The sequence below is a fragment of the Rhinoraja longicauda genome, chromosome 33 (genome assembly GCF_053455715.1).
Source record: "Rhinoraja longicauda isolate Sanriku21f chromosome 33, sRhiLon1.1, whole genome shotgun sequence".
Classification (NCBI taxonomy): domain Eukaryota; kingdom Metazoa; phylum Chordata; class Chondrichthyes; order Rajiformes; family Arhynchobatidae; genus Rhinoraja; species Rhinoraja longicauda.
In genome coordinates, this window is record NC_135985.1 from 2,964,145 (window position 1) to 2,981,735 (window position 17,591).

The 17,591-nt window shown below is 47.6% G+C and overlaps 1 protein-coding gene across 4 annotated transcripts in view; it reads left to right on the top strand.

Moving 5' to 3' along the window:
• LOC144608913 (multiple C2 and transmembrane domain-containing protein 2-like) overlaps nucleotides 1–17,591 on the top strand; it is a 208,529-nt gene that overhangs the window by 159,843 nt on the left and 31,095 nt on the right. For all 4 annotated transcript variants that reach the window (XM_078427154.1, XM_078427155.1, XM_078427156.1 and 1 more), the window contains 2 exons: nucleotides 11,428–11,547; nucleotides 13,248–13,295. In XM_078427154.1, the coding sequence (XP_078283280.1) occupies nucleotides 11,428–11,547; nucleotides 13,248–13,295 (168 nt within the window). The remainder of the gene's footprint in view (nucleotides 1–11,427; nucleotides 11,548–13,247; nucleotides 13,296–17,591) is intronic.

Sequence of the window (17,591 nt, forward strand, 5' to 3'; positions counted from 1 at the left end):
GGAACTGCAGATGCTGGTTTACACCAAAGATAGACACAAAAAGCTGGAGTAACTCAGCGGGACAGGCAGCGTCTCTGGAGGGAAGGAATGGGTGACGTTTTTTGTGGGCCAAGTGTTAGTTTAGCTTTAGAGATACAGAGCGGAAGCAGGCCCTTCAGCCCACTGAGTTAGTGCTGACCAGCGATCCTCGTACACTAGCACTATCCGACACACACTAGGGACAATTTTTACAATTTTACCAAGTCAATTAACCAACAAACCGTTACATCTTTGGAATGTGGGAGGAAACCGGAGCACCCGTAGAAATCCCATGAGGTCACTGGGAGAACGTACAAACTCTGTACAGACAGCACCCATAGTCAGGATGGAACCCAGGTCTCTGGCGCTGTGAGGCAGCAACTCTACCGCTGCACCACCCACTCAAGTTTTTTCTTTGATTACAGTTGTTCCCAATAAAACCAAGTTGTGTAATCGAGCAGTGTAATAATCCTGCTTCAGAATTTTGACTTTTGTCGTTCATATCTGTGTTATCTTCAATCTAAATTTGCTCATTTAACAAGCAGAGATAAATCCGACTTAAGAGCAACTTAACAAAACAAAAATGTTTCATTGAAATGAAACACAACACTAGTGTTCCCACTGTGGAGTGAATATCTTGAGAAGATTAACACTTATATTCCTGAGAGTGCACTGGGAAATCACAGCTAATAATATATTCCTTTATTCATCCCACACCAATTAGATGGGCTGAGCGGTCTCCCTTTGTTTCCAGGTTGTTAAACTCACTGTCTGAGTAATATGTTAAGGCTACTCTCTTAGATTTAGATGTAGCAGCGTAGAACTGCAGATGCTGGCTTATGCAAAAGGACACAGAGTGCTGTGGTATGAATATTGATTTCTCTAACTTCAGGTAGCCCTGACATTCCCTCTCTCCATCCCTCCCCCACCTATATCGCACCAGCGTCTCGTTTTCACCCAACAAACAGCGAACAATGGGCCCGTTTCCTTTATCATCGTTACTTTTTTTGCATATCTTTCACCAATTGTTCTTTATCTCTCTACATCATCGTCTATATCTCCCGTTTCCCTTATCCCTAACCAGTCTGAAGAAGGGTCTCGACCCGAAACGTCACCCATTCCTTCGCTCCAGAGATGCTGCCTGTCCCACTGAATTAGAGAGAGTTAGATTTAGCTCTTTGGGCTAAGGAATCAAGGGATATGGGGAAAAAGCAGGAACGAGGTACTGATTTTGGATGAACAGCCATGATCGCATTGAATGATAGTAGACACAAAATGCTGGAGTAACTCAGCGGATCAGGCAGCATCTCAGGAGAGAAGGAATGGGTGACGTTTCGGGTCGAGACCCTTCATCCTACACATGTTGAATGGTGGTGCTGGCTCGAAGGGCCGAATGGCCTACTCCTGCACCTATTTTTCTATGTTTCTATGAGTCACTCCAGCTTTTGGTGTCTATCTTCGGCTTAAACCAGCATCTGCAGTTCCTTCCTACACTTAATGTCAGCAGTTCTCCAGATCCTAGCCGGACATGAAAGAGGAGCATTCTGTCCTGTAATGCCACACTTGAAAATGCAGGGTGCAAAACTGTCTTGAAAGCGCGGACTGTTCAGTCAGAAATCTTGGTTATTTGATTTCCCTGCCTGAACTCATTGATGTGTTTGCAGCCCGTGGGAACCTGGTTCCTATCTTTTACTCTAATTGCCACATGTTACAGATGAAGAGAATTTGAATGATTGTACACTTCACTCTACGTAGAAACACACAAACGGCATTTGTATCTTGAATAAACCTCAGATCAAAAGGGAGAGAAACGTAATTGCGAGCAATCTTTAGACTTTTGAGGTACAGCGGGGAACCAGGATCATCGGCCCACCGAGCCCGGGCCGACCAGCGGTCACCCTGTATACTGGCACCACCCTACACATACTACGGACAATTTACAATTTTTACGGAAGCCAGTTAACCTACAAACCCGCACGTCTTTGGAGTGTGGGAGGAAACCGGAGAACCCGGAGAAAACCCCACGCAGTCGTGGGGAGAACATACAAACTACGTACAGATTAGGGTTGCCAACTTTCTAACTCCCAAATAAGGGACAAAAGGTGACGTCACCGCCCCGTGCCCCACGTGACCTCACCTAGCCAGCGGCCACATGCTCCCGCTCCACCAATGGCGGCCGCCCGGGCCGGGAGGTGGGTTGCAATGCAACCTCCGTTGGACGAATGCACTCGGCCCCGCTCCTCGAACACACTCCGTTAGCTTACACTGTCTGGGACTACAGCGGCCCCTGGGCCTATAGTGTCTGGGCCTACAGCGCCCCCTGGGCCTAATACGGAACAAGGGCGGTCCCGTGTGGGACAAACTAATTTAGCCCAATGTACGGGATGTCCCGGCTAATACGGGGCAGTTGGCGACCCAAGTGCAGACAGCACCCGTAGTCAGGATCGAACCTCTGGTCTCTGGCGCTGTAAGGGAGCAATGTTACCGCTGTGCCACCGTGACGCCCTCAGGTTGGAAAGAGAAGCATTGAATTGGCAGCCATATGTATTAACCAAGAACTGCAGATGCTGGGTTAAAGCTGAATGCTGGAGTGACTCAGTGAGTCAGGCAGTAGTTTATGGTTGTGAGGTGGGACTTTAAACTGATTTTTTTTAGGCCCAATGTACCCATTGAGTTAGTATGGTGCCAGAATTTCACCTGTACAAAAACTGTGCACCGAGTCTTGCTTCAAGATGTGTGCACTGCTGATCTGCTTAATCACTGCTCATAATTTTGGACTTGAATTCAAAATGTCTTCCCTTTCGCCGAACACCTTCGCTCAGTCCATCTAGGCCTAGGCGATCTCCCAGTTGCCACACACTTTAACTCCCCCTCCCTTTCCCACACTGACCTTTCTGTCCTGGGCCTCCTCCACTGTCAGAGTGAGGCCTAACTCAAATTGGAAGAACAGCACCTTATATTTCGCCTGGGCAGCTTAAAACCCAGCAATATGAATATTGATTTCTCCTGCTTCGCTTGCTTCCCCTCTCTCTCCGTCCCTCTCCCCAGCCTAGATCTCCAACCAGTTTCAATGTCCTTCTGATTAATTTTGCTGTATGTATGCTGCGTTGTCATCTTCCCCTCAGCCAACAATGAACCATCCTACATTTCCTTGAAGGTAGACACAAAATGCTGGAGTAACTCAGCGGGTCAGGCAGCATCTCGGGAGAGAAGGAATGGGTGACGTTTCGGGTCGAGACCCATTCCTTCTCCCCCGAGATGCTGCCTGACCCGCTAAGCTACTCCAGCATTTTGTGCCATCTTCGATTTAGACCAGCATCTGCAGTTTATTTTCCTTACATTTCCTTGATCTCATCTGATCTGTTGTTTTCACACCTTACCCTTCCCTATCTCTAGTCTCCCTCTTCCCTGACCCTGAAGAAGGGTCTCGACCCGAAACGTCACCCATTCCTTCTCTCCCGAGATGCTGCCTGACCATCTGAGTTACTCCAGCATTTGGTGTCTATCCTCATGGTAAACTAGCATCTGCAGTTCCTTCCTAGGCACGACTTTCCTTTAGTTTGCCCGGAATGCTTAATGAGCTTCATAGTTGGATCATTCCAGTATCTCTCGGTCTCGGTCTGTCTGTTGAAGGCTTGCTTGGCGATCTGCTGAGTAAATATCAGTGTTCCAGTTGTGTTTGTGATACATGTGGAATGTGGCGCTCACTATCTCTCTCCCAGTCATCTGGACGATGCATTTTCCAGTCCCGTGTGTTTTTGTTTGGATAGTGCTCTAGAAGTCGGCTTAACTCAGCTCAGTTTCTCTTTTGTTTTCAAAAAGATCACTGTGGGAGATTGCAGTTGTGTACGTTTATTTATAATGATTGACCTTTTTGTGGTCACAGTTAATGTCAGCACCTTATGATTTTCCTGGACTGAGCACGTGGTCTTTGAGTTTAGACTATAGACAATCGACAATAGGTGCAGGAGGAGGCCATTTGGCCCTTCGAGCCAGCACCGCCATTCAATGTGATCATGGCTGATCATTCTCAATCAGTACTCCGTTCCTGCCTTCTCCCCATACCCCCTGACTCCGCTATCCTTAAGAGCTCTATCTAGCTCTCTCTTTAATGCATTCAGAGAATCGTAGACTTCAGACGTACAGCGCGGAAACAAGCCCTTCGGCCCACTTTGTCCACTCAGACCAGCGATCACCGCGTGCACTAACACACACGGGACAATTTATGATTTTTTTTTCACTGAAGCCAACTAACCGACAAACCTGCACGTCTTTGGAGTGTGGGAGACAACTGGAGCGACTGGAGAAACCCCATGTGGTCACGGGAAGATCGTACTAATTCCCTATTGAGTTTTCTCCAGGTGCCCCGGTTTCCTTTCACATCTCAGGACATGTGGGTGGCAGGTTAATTGGCTTCCGTAAAATGCCCCGAGTGTGTAGAATTGACCCAGTGCATGGGTGGTCGCTGGTCGGCATGGACTTGGTGGGCTGAATGCCTCATTTCCACCTTATTTCTCTGAGCTAAACTAATTTGTGATTGCGGTCACGGTGGTGCAGCGGTAGAGTTGCTGCCTTGCAGCGAATGCAGCGTCAGAGACCCGGGTTCGATCCTGACTACGGGTGCTGTCTGTACGCAGTTTGTACGTTCTCCCCGTGACCTGCGTGGGTTTTCTCCGAAATCTTCGGTTTCCTCCCACACTCCAAAGACGCACAGGTTTGTCGGTTAATTGGCTTGGTAAATGTAAAATAAAAAGTAGTCCTAAGTGGTTGTAGGATAGTGTTAATGTGCGGGGATCGCTGGTCGGTGCGGACCCGGTGGGTCGAAGGGCCTGTTTCCACGCTGTATCTCTAAACTAAACTAAATTGCCCTTCCTTCTTGCACCTCAGTACATTTATATCGATACTACATTCAGTCTGAAGAGGGTCTCGACCCGAAACGTCACCCATTCCTTCCCTCCTGAGATGCTGCCTGACCTGCTGAGTTACTCCAGTATTTTGTGAAATAAATACCTTCGATTTGTACCAGCATCTGCAGTTATTTTCTTACACTGCATTCATACCTCTTTGCAAAACACTTTGCATTGTTTCGTTAAACATCAACTGCCTCATCTCTGTCCATTTCATCCCCTTTATCTTAAACAGAAAATATAATAACCAGTGATCCTGTAATAATACCTGTTCATTCAGACACTCATTCTCTGTGCATTATTAACAACTACTGCTTATTGTTGTCACAAGCCTCATTCTGCGTGATCTAACATGGTGGATGTGCACACCACAGGAGGTCTTTCTTCCCTGTGGCTGTCAAACTGTACAACGCCTTCCCCTCCTGTCATGGGTAGACTGACCCCCCCAATCTTCGCACATCCCCAATGCTGGACATTTCAGTCGACACTTTAATTTAACTTTAATTTCATGTTTCGTGTATCTTGTTGTGTTTCATGACTGTTGGCAGACCAATTTCCCTTTGGGAATAAATAAAGTTCTATTGTATCGTATCATATGGAGAGTTATGGACCAAACGCGGGCAGGTGGGACTAGGGGAGCTGGGACATGTTGGCCGGTGTGGGCAAGTTGGGCCGAAGGGCCTGTTTCCACACTGTATCAGTCTATGATGTTGCCCAGTTTATTTTGTTTAAGCAAGCAGTGCAGATTCCCTTCATTGTTGCAGGCCTATAGCTGAATCTAAAGGATCAGAATAGGAGTTGTTTCATTTATTCATGCCTTCGTGTTTCGGCCTTGGGATACGGTTGAATCAACATTTTTGTTTTTGTGTGATTTATTCAGTTGGCAGCAACTCAGCAAACCTGAAACTCAACTTAAAAAACATGAAAATGCCCAGGCAAAACATGCCTCACAAGTCAGCAGATAATGAGCCCATCTTTGAACGGTCCCTCTGGCCAGCGTGTACCCCAGGGCTAACAGCACTCCATCCTTTTGTCTACTGACGTTGCCTGTGTCTCGGCCTGTTTCTCCCTGGTTCACTCCTAACCTCAGCCTCCAGCTCTCTGCCCTTCCTTCATCTGAGATCTTTGACTGTGCGCTTGTTTTATTTAAAGGCTGGTCGTTGCTTCTTCGCATGTTTTAAGACATGGAACAGTTGGCTGTGCAGCGGCAGAATCGCTGCATCAAAGGGAAAACATGTTTGATTGTTGGCCAAGCAGCTCAAGAGTACAGAGTTTTATTGTCACATGTCCCGAACTGGAACAATGAAATTCTTACTTGCAGCAGCATAATAGATATGACAATAGACAATAGACAATAGGTGCAGGAGGAGGCCATTCGGCCCTTCGAGCCAGCACCACCATTCAATGTGATCATGGCTGATCATTCCCAATCAGTACCCCGTTCCTGCCTTCTCCCCATACCCCCTGACTCCACTATCCTTAAGAGCTCTATCTAGCTCTCTCTTGAATGCATTCAGAGAATTGGCCTCCACTGCCTCCTGAGGCAGAGAATTCCACAGATTCACAACTCTCTGACTGAAAAATGGTTCTTCCTCATCTCCGTTCTAAATGACCTACCCCTTATTCTTAAACTGTGGCCCCTTGTTCTGGACTCCCCCAACATTGGGAACATGTTTCCTGCCTCTAATGTGTCCAATCCCCTAATTATCTTATATGTTTCAATAAGATCCCCCCTCATCCTTCTAAATTCCAGTGTATACAAGCCTAATTGCTCCAGCCTTTCAACATACGACATCCCCTCCATTCCGGGAATTAACCTAGTGAACCTACGCTGCACGCCCTCAATAGCAAGAATATCCTTCCTCAAATTTGGAGACCAAAACTGCACACAGTACTCCAGGTGCGGTCTCACCAGGGCCCGGTACAACTGTAGAAGGACCTCTTTGCTCCTATACTCAACTCCTCTTGTTACGAAGGCCAACATTCCATTGGCTTTCTTCACTGCCTGCTGTACCTGCATGCTTCCTTTCAGTGACTGATGCACTAGGACACCCAGATCTCGTGACATGACACCATTCAGATAATAATCTGCCTTCCTATTCTTACCACCAAAGTGGATAACCTCACACTTATCCACATTAAACTGCATCTGCCATGCATCCGCCCACTCACACAACCTGTCCAAGTCACCCTGCAACCTCATAGCATCTTTCTCACAGTTCACACTACCAGTATAAGAAAATAACTGCAGATGCTGGTACAAATCGAAGGTATTTATTCATAAAATGCTGGAGTAACTCAGCAGGTCAGGCAGCATCTCGGGAGAGAAGGAATGGGTGACGTTTCGGGTCGAGACCCTTCTTCGGACTGAACCACACAACCACCCAGCTTTGTATCATCTGCAAATTTGCTAATGGCACTTTTAATCCTTTCATCCGTCATTAATTTATACCTACGCTGTGAAAACAAAGTACTCTGTAAAACCCATAATAAGCAACAAAAAAAGGTTCAGTCTCTGTCTCCCTGTCTCCCTCTCTCTGTCTGTATCCCTGTGTCTCTCTCTCTCTCTCTCTCTCTCTCTCTCTCTGTCTCTCTCTGTCTCTCTCCATCTCTCTCCGTCTCTCCCCGTCTCTCCCCATCTCTCCCCGTCTCTCTCTGTCTCCCCGTCTCCCTATAGACAGTAGTTCAGCACTGCTCTCCGGGTGTCGTAGGACGGTTCAGTTGCCTGATAACAGCTGGGAAGAAACTGTCCCTGAATCTGGTGGTTTGCGTTTTCACACTTCTGTACCTCTTGCCTGATGGGCGAGGGGAGGAGAGGGTGTGGACGGGGTGCAACGCACAATAATAGTAAAACTCATAATAATAGTACAAAGACAACAATAATGGCCAAGTCCATGTAGTTGGGAGTTTATTTGGAGGTTGCGGTGTTCAATAACCTGATGGCTGTAGGGAAGAAGCTGTTCCTGAACCTGGCCGTCACAGTTTTCAGGCTCCTGTACCTTCTTCCCGATGGCAGGAGTGGTCAGGGTGGTGTGGGTCTCGGATAAAGCTGGCTGCCTTTCTCAGGCAGCCTCCTCTGCTGTGTGGTCCCGTGAATGACTCTGCAGCAGATGAAGTCCTTGCCAATTATTTCAGCCTTGGCCCTCAAAAAAGCATTGTGTCGTTATCTAATTAAGGTTGCTCTGCCCTGCGTCTGACATAGTTTAGTACAATCTACCTCAGGATGTCTTTTTGCTTCAAGCAGGTTAGTTTTTCAGACCGTACGATTGCCGGTCCCTAATTGTGATCCGGCTGAGCTAGGGACGGTTTGCGTTTTCTGGATCTGTTAAATGATTCCCCTGATACAAAGTTATTGGATTTTTACACTTTATTTGAAGGTGATTACTCTGCCTAAGCTTGCAGCATGATGCTTGCACTTCATAAGTGTTTTTATTACTAAGCTTTTAGCCACAATATATGGACCATTGGCTGGTCTAAACATGGTATTAGTTACATCTTTTCAATGTTGCAAGTGTGAATGGTTTCATAAAATAATTACCTGGTGCGTGTTGTGAGGCTGTGTGCTGCTGGAAATATGTCCCAAGAAAGCACCAGCATCAAGGTGGAAAGAAATGTAGTTTGCAGATGTGTGCTTCAAGCTGGTGAATATTTAATACATATTGGAAAGTTAAAATGTGAAACCTCATTTACAGATTCCTCGCCTTGACAGGGAGTAGAGTCTCCAAGTGAATCTCGTCCAGTTGAATGAGTACTTTGTGCCGTTCCTTCAAAAGGTTTTGAGGAGCTTTGCCAGGCGTGGAATCGAGCTTGTTGCTTGTTCTGGCCCAGGTTCCCGTATGCAAGAGCACATCGGAGCCGAGTTCAGATTCAAAACCCCGAGGAAGTCGTCAGAGCTGTTTTATATGTTTCCTTTAAGACCTCCCAGGCACTTCACAGCCATAGAGTTGCTTTTGAGGTATCGTAACATTTGCATAACTACAGAGCAGGGCGGCACAGTGGCACAGCGGTCTCGACCCAAAACATCCCCAGAGATGTTGCCCGACCCGCTGCGTTACTCCAGCACTTTGTCGCCTGTCTTTGGTATAAACCAGCATCTGCAGTTCTCTGTTCCTGCAGTGGTATAGCTGCTGCCTCACAGCACCAGAGACCCGGGTTCCATCCTGACCTCGGGTGCTGTCTGTGCGGAGTTTGCACGTTCTCCACTTTTGACCGCGTGGATTTTTTCTGGATGCTCCGGTTTCCTCCCACACTCCAAAGACGTGCAGAATAGTAGGTTAATTGGCTTCTATAAATTGTCCCTTGTGTGCAGGATGGAACTAGTGTACGGGGTGATTGGTCGGCATGGACTTGGTGGGCCGAAGGGCCTGTTTCCACGCTGTATCGTGGGAGGAGTTGGCTGCGCCTAACGGCTGCGGCTCTCTGGCAGTCTGTTTGTCTTTTTTTCTTTTTTTTTGTTTGTGTCGGTGTTGGGATGGTTTTTGTTTCTGTTTTTGGCTGTGTATGTGTGGTGGGGGGGTGGGGTGTGGGGTGTGGGGGTGGGGTGGGGCGGGGGAAACCTTTCTTTTATTAGGTCTCTTCCCCGGGGCGCAGCTCGCCCGCGGGGCCTTCCATCGCCGGCGCGGCTCGGCTGCGGGACGTTTCAGTGCCCGGTGCGGCTCGGCCGCTGGACTTAACATCGCCAGCGCGGCTCGGCCGCGGGACGTTTCGGTGCCCGGCGCGGCTTGGCCGCTGGACTTAACATCGCCAGCGCGGCTCGGCCGCGGGACGTTTCAGTGCCCGGTGCGTCTCGGCAGCTGGACTTAACATCGCCCGGTGCGGCTCGGCCGCGGGACGTTTCGGTGCCCGGTGCGGCTCGGCCGCGGGACGTTTCAGTGCCCGGTGCGGCTCGGCCGCTGGACTTAACATCGCCCGGTGCGGCTCGGCCGCGGGACGTTTCGGTGCCCGGTGCGGCTCGGCGGCGGGATGTTTCGGTGCCCGGTGCGGCTCGGCCGCGGGACGTTTCGGTGCCCAGGGCGGCTCGGCCGCGGGGCCTTCCATCCCCTTGCGGGGGCTGTGCGTGTCGTTTGCCTCGGTAGGGGTCGAGCTGCCTGTCCGTGGGTGCGGGGGAAAGAGAGGGGAAGTTTTGTTGCCTCCATCACAGTGAGGGGGTGTTTGGAGTCACTGTGATGGATGTTTGTGTTGGGGTCGGGTGTCCTGTGTTCTTTTCTTTTTGCTGTGTTTTGTGTGACTGCTGAAATTTCGTTCGGTGTAAAAAGCCGAGTGACAATAAAGTGTTGTTATGTTATGTTATGTTATCTCTAAACTAACCTAAACTAAACTAAGTAATGTGCGAATGGCTGGATAATCTGGTTTGGTGTCGCTGGTTAGGGAGTAAATACTGGCCCGATCTCTGGGAAGATCTTTCTCATTTTGCAAATGGTCGATGGGGCCTTTACTCACCTGAGAGCAGGTGAGGTCTTGCTTTCATGACATAAAAGCATGGCCTGGTTTATTGCCATTTGGGAAATCTCAACATTCTTTATTTGCTGCTGGAGGATTTTCTTTTTCTTTTCTCTTTTGAAGATGAACAGCTGGAGCTAAAATAAAAGCAGAACATGCTGGAAATACTCAGCAGGTCAGGCAGCCACTGTGGAGCGAGAAACAAGATGAATGTTTCAGGACTGTGACCTTTCATCAGATCCCTCTCCATGGTTGTGACCATCCCCTGCCGATCGTTCCAGCATTTTCTCTTTCTTTTAAAACTATTATTATTGCCAGTGCTCCACCATATGTTGTATGCATATTAATGCTGATAGTTTCCAGCCTTTTCCACCGCTAACAGACTTGGTTTAGTTTAATTTAGTTGACTTTCGAGAGTCTGCGATCCCCGCACACTAACACTATCCTACACCCACATTTATACCAAGCCAATTCACCTACAAACCTGCACGTCTTTGGAGTGTGGGAGGAAACCGAAGATCTCGGAGTAAACCCACGCGGTCACGATGTGAACGTACAAACTCCGCATAGACAGCGCCCGTAGTCAGGAACGAACCGGGATCTCTGGCATTACAATGGCGGCCGCCATTGGTGGAGCGGGAGCACGTGGCCGCTGGCTGGGTGAGGTCACGTGGGGCGCGAGGCGGTGACGTCACCCTTTGCCCCTTATTTGGGAGTGAGCAAGTTGGCAACCCTACTAATACGGGACAAGGGTGGTCCTGTACGGGACAAACTAATTTAGCCCACAATACGGGTTGTCCCGGCTAATACGGGACGGTTGGCAACCGTAGTGAAGTGCTTCCATACGATGCAAACTGTGGACTCAGCATCTCACAGCGTGGCTGCTGTCTTGAAGCGATCTGTCAAGAGCTAATAACTGTAGTGTTCGCTCCGCAATGACTTTCTGTGTGTTTAAGAGTTGAAAAGGAAAATCCCTCCTCTCTCTTCTGAGACATCCCAGTTGTTTTTACAATGTTCTTTATATCTGCTCTCGGGCATTAGTAACACGGCTCTCTTTTTTCAGCTGTATCTGGTGGTGGTCTGGACATTTGAGATCTACATGCTCCCACTTGCACTACTGATGATTTTTGCCTGGAACTACATCCAGATTGCCCGTGGGAAAGTAGTCAGCCATCAGTACCTGGTGAGTTATTCATAGACCTCCCTCGCTCTAGCCCAGGACGGGTGACGCTTCTCAAAACAAATGGCATCTCCTCTCTTAGAAGCAGGGATGGCACGGTGGCGCAGCGGTAGAGAATAGACAATAGGTGCAGGAGGAGGCCATTCGGCCCTTCGAGCCAGCACCGCCATTCAATGTGATCATGGCTGATCATTCTCAATCACTACCCCGTTCCTGCCTTCTCCCCATACCCCCTGACTCCGTTATCCTTAAGAGCTCTATCCAGCTCTCTCTTGAATGCATTCAGAGAATTGGCCTCCACTGCCTTCTGAGGCAGAGAATTCCACAGATTCACAACTCTCTGACTGGAAACGTTTTTCCTCATCTCAGTTCTAAATTGCCTACCCCTTATTCTTAAATTGTGGCCCCTGGTTCTGGACTCCCCCAACATTGGGAACATGTTTCCTGCCTCTAACGTGTCCAACCCCTTAATAATCTTATACGATTCGGTAGAGTCGCTGCCTTACAGCGCCAGAGTCCCGGGTTCGATCCTGACCACGGGTGCTGTCTGTACGGAGTTTGTACGTTCTCCCCGTGACCTCGCGGGTTTTCTCCAGGTGCTCTGGATTCCTCCCACACTCAAAGTCTTGCAAGATTGTAGGTTAATTGGCTTCAGCAAAATTGTAGATTGTCCCTGGTGCGTAGGATAGTGCTGGTGTACGAGGATCGCTGGTCGGCACAGACTCAGTGGGCCAAAGGGTCTGTTTCCACAGTGTATCCTTAAACTAAACTAAACTAAAGACTCCCACATTCCAAAGATGTTAACTGGCCCATGTGTGCAGCTTATAACCAGTGTACGGGTGATTGTTGGTTGGTATGGAGTCAGTAGGCCTGTTTCCACGCTGTATTACTAAACTAAACTAAAGTCTTTGTATTAGTGAATGCGCTGATCAGAAATCAAAAATGCCAAAGCCTCAGATTCAAGCTTTACTTTTAGACTTTAGAGATGCAGCATGGAGACTGTCCCTTCGGCCCACTGAGTCCGTGCCGACCACTGACCAGACGTGAGCACTACCCGACACACCAGGGACAACCTTTACAAATTTACCGAAGCCAATTAACCTACAAACCTGCACGTCTTTGGAGTGTGGGAGGAAACCAGAGCACCCGGAGAAAACCCACGCAGGTCACTGGGGGAACATACAAACTCTGTACAGACAGCTGCCCCCCCTGTAGTCAGAATCGAAGCCACCGTGTAGATGCACAGAGTCTCTTGCCCAAAGTAGGTGAATCGAGAACCAGAGGGCTTAGGTTTAAGGTGAAGGGTGAAAGATTCAATAGGAATCAGAGGGGTAACTTTTTCACATGAAGGGTGGTGGGTGTATGGAACGAGCGGCCAGCGGAGGTAATTGAGGCAGATACTAATGCATCATTTAAGAAACATTTAGACAGGTACATGGATAGGACAGGTTTAGAGGGATATGGGCCAAATGCAGGCAAGTGGAACCAGTGTAGATGGGACATGTTGGTCGGTGTGGGCAAGTTGGGCTGAAGGGCCTGCTTCCACGCTGTATCACTCTTTGACTCTATAACCTGGACCAGACCCATCCGCTTTTGGGATTTGTTCCAGATGGGCAACAACCCAGAATCAAAAGTGTTTTGCCAACAGTTGAAAATATTTGCATTTCAAGTGACGGTGTTTCTTAATGTTTTGATCTTGTTAGGAGGATGAAGATGTGGATGGAGATGATGATGAGGACGATGACGAGAAGGTAATGGATCAACTTGTACAATTATTTCTGAACAAGAAAAAGTTTATTTTATGGTTGAAACATTTTAACTTTTTATTACTTAAAAACCCATTGCTGTGATTTCATTTTCTGATCCTCGACCAGATCTCCTTGTGTACTGCATCGTTCTCAAAGGATTGGAATGAGGTTTTTGGCAGCAAACTAGTTTTGGCTTAAGGACATTAAAATAAACTCGGCTGATGTGGAGGATAAGCTGAAAGGAACACTCTGTTTAATATTTCGGGTCATCTCCAAGCCTTATCTTTAAGCTGAAGCCCATCGTAATTGGATAGAGTGCATATCTTTTAACAAGTTTTCAAAATGTTAATTTGTTCCTCTATCTGAGAGTGTTTGCACAATTATTTTGCTATTCCCAGTCTTCCTTTGATAAAAAAGACTAACCAGAGAGCGATTTTGATTTGAAACTCACTACCTTGTACGTGTTGGAAGGAACTGCAGTTTACACCGAAGGTAGACACAAAATGGTGGAGTAACTCAACGGGACAGGCAGCATCTCTGAAGGAATGGGTGACGATTTGTGCCGAGACTCTTCTTTAGACCCCGAAGACTTCTGAAGAAGGGTCTCGATCCAGAAACACCACCCATTCCTTCCTTCCAGAGATGCTGCCTGTCCTGCTGAGTTGCTCCAGCATTTTGTGTCCACCTTCGGTATAAACCAGCATCTGCAGTTCCCTCCTACACACCTCAATGTTTCAATGGAGCTTGGTTGTCACATGTGCAAATGCACAGTGCAACTCTGTTCTTGCCAACAGTCCAGTGGAGTATTGCCATACCTAAGCACCTCCCGATTGGTGAAGTGTGCAGAAATAGTGCACTGAGCCCGTGTGGAAGAGGTGGCACGTGTAGGATTTCAGCTGCTTGTTGCTTTGTGGAGCCATCACCCAACAGAAGATAGACAATAGGTGCAGGAGGAGGCCATTCGGCCTTTCGAGCCAGCACCACCATTCAATGTGATCATGGCTGATCATTCTCAATCAGTACCCCGTTCCTGCCTTCTCCCCATACCCCCTGAATCCGCTATCCTTAAGAGCTCTATCTAGCTCACTCTTGAATGCATTCAGAGAATTTGCCTCCACTGCCTTCTGAGGCAGTGAATTCCACAGATTTACAACTCTCTGACTGAAAAGGTTTTTCCTCATCTCCGTTTTAAATGGCCTACCCCTTATTCTTAAACTGTGGCCCCTGGTTCTGGAATCCCCCCAACATTGGGAACATGTTTCCTGCCTCTAACGTGTCCAACCCCTTAATAATCTTATATGTTTCGATAAGATCCCCTCTCATTCTTCTAAATTCCAGTGTATACAAGCCTAGCCGCTCCAGTCTTTCAACATACGACAGTCCAGCCATTCCGGGAATTGTTGTTCTCCTCTCCACAATCAGCCCGAAGAAGTGTCTCGACCCTAAACCTCACCCATCCATGTTTTCCGGAGTTGCTGCCTGACCTGCTGAGTTACTCCAGCACATTGTGTCCTTCTGTGCATAAAAATGGCAGCTGCCTTTTAAGAAGAGAAGATGATTATCAAATTGAAAAACAATGAGGAGGCACATTCCAGAGGGTGGGACGGATATAGTTGAAGGTAACAGTGGGGGAGGCAGGGGAGTGGGTCAAATTGTTGGTAATAATCATTGGGATTTGGCAGAGCACAATATAATTGACTATTCCTAAACATTTATAGATTTCCTTTTTGGTTTTACTGGGTAAGATCACTCCGCGCTGCCCCAGAATATTTATACACCAAAGATACTAGAGGAACAAGATGGACCACTCCATTGAAATCGCCTATACTGAAGTGTCGTACGCAACGGAGCCATTTTAGTTGGCAAAACCCGCCGTTCACTCTGCCTCTCGCAGTGTAATCAGTGTTTTGGGGGAATAATATGTGTGATGATACCATTAAAATGCAGAATATATCTCATCTATCAACTCACAGATTTTTGTTTTGTTTTAAATGTTTCTGCAAGTTTCTGCCGACTAAAGTGGCGCCATGACATACTACAGTTTTTAGGGTCAAGTGGTCTATCTTGTTCCTCTAGTATCTTTGGTATACGCTGAACGACAGAGTGAAGTGCTGTGATTGGTTCAAGTGGGGATTCTTTTGTGCAGCTAAATCCCTTCCATGTTTATTGTTCTGACTCTCGCTACAGTTTGCCTCGCTGAGCGAACTCAGAGTTTGCCTGTTTACCATGTCTGAAAACTTGAACCACAGATCTGTGTCAATTGACCCTGTTCATTCCTTTAACGCCAGTCCGTAAACCTGGGTCAATGCCTTGGGGTCTGTTGCTGGAATGCATCTTCAACAGAAACCCCCTCTACTTAACACTTAAACGCCCCTCCGTTCAAAACGGCTGAACATCGAGAAGATTCAAGTCAGCCTTTGGAAATGCAAACTTGCTCTCTAGGACTGAGGTTGAGCTTATAGGACTTGGTATTACTGTAATCGGCACCTTCTTAATCTCTTGTGTGGGGGTAGGGGCAAAGACTTCATTGGGGTCACCAGGTGGGCACCCGCCTTCCTTGGTGTTTCGTTGATAGGCCCACGACACCTCCAGAGGGCTCAACAGCAAATTTGCTCAGCACGGAATGCTCATAAAATCAGGGTAGATATGTAAGGATCGGGTTCAAAGGGCTTTCTCTATTGTTGCTGTTCCAACATTTTTGGGAGCGCGTTAGAAGCGGCAGGTTGAATCCAGTGGCTTGGTTTAGCTTACCTTAGAGATACAGCACAGAGACAGGCCCTTCAGCCCATCGAGCCCGCGCCCACCAGCAATCCCCATAGACTAGTTCTACCCTATGCACTCGGGACAACTTACAGAAGCCAATTAACTTACAAAACTGCACATCTTTGGAGTGTGGGGAGAAACCGGAGCACCCGGAGAAAACCCACGCGGTCACGGGGAGAACGTACAAACTCCGTACAGACGGCACCAGTGGTCAGGATCGAACCCAAGTCTCTGGAACTGTGAGGAAGCAACTCTACCGCTGAGCTACCCTGCTGCCCTGTTGATGAAGAACTATTTTTGGAACAGATCCTAACGAGCAACCATTAGGATGATGTTGTATAAGAAGATAACTGCAGATGCTGGTACAAATCGAAGGTAGTTATTCACAAAATGCTGGAGTAACTCAGCAGGTCAGGCAGCATCTCTCCCGAGATGCTGCCTGACCTGCTGAGTTACTCCAGCATTTTGTGAATAAATATCAGGATGATGTTGGTCTCCTAGACTGGGATCGATTGCTTTGAAACAGTATCAATAAAATGGCAGGTGTACACAAAATGCTGGAGTAACTCAGCAGGTCAGGCAGCATCTAGGAGAGAGGGAATGGGTGACGTTTCGGGTCGAGACCCTTCTTCAGACTATATGGCAGATGTTGTAACACTAGGTTCAGTTTCTGGTCTGAAGATCCATCTCAGAAACCATTAGAGTTTAAAAAGGTTGATTTAAAAATAAAAAAAATTCTCATTAAGTGGCAGTGTCAGTGGTGTAAGAAGATAACTGCAGATGCTGGTACAAATCGAAGGTATTTATTCACAAAATGCTGGGGGGTAACTCAGCAGGTCAGGCAGCATCTCGGGAGAGAAGGAATGGGAGACGTTTCGGGTCGAGACCCTTCTTCAGTGGTTGTCTCCTAATGTTAAATGTAATATTAGCGCAGCAGAAAGCAACATCAAAGGACGATACACTCGTGGGCGGTGCAAGCAGCACTCCCTCCTTTGCGTTGCTTTGCATCCATAACTGTTCGTGAAGATACTTCAAAACACCAACCTCCTGGGTCTGGGTTTCTTTGCAAGTCTAGCCAAATTATTTAAGCATATTAATTGTCTCATTGACTTTTCAAAGCTTGCGGTGTCAAAATCCGATTTTCCGCAGAAGATACAGACACCAGCTGGTGAATTAACGTGGGCTAAAAAATTAATTAAAAAAATCAAAACGAGTAACTCAAAACCCCAAATAGTCTAGTTTAGTTCATTATTGTCACGTTTACCGAGGTACAGCGAAAAGCAAATTTGTTGCTTGCTATCCGGTCAGCGGAAAGAATATAAATGATTACAATCAAGCCGTCCACAGTGTACAGTTCAGCGTTAAATATCTTTTGAGATGTACATTTTTCCAGTTTTACGAAGGTTGGAGAGAGTTTGTGGGAGGGAATTATCATCAATCAGATATCAGTGGTTGAGGAACGGCAGCCCGGTGGCGCAGCGGTAGAGTTGCTGCCTCGCAGCGCCAGAGACCCGGGTTCAATCCTGACTACGGGTG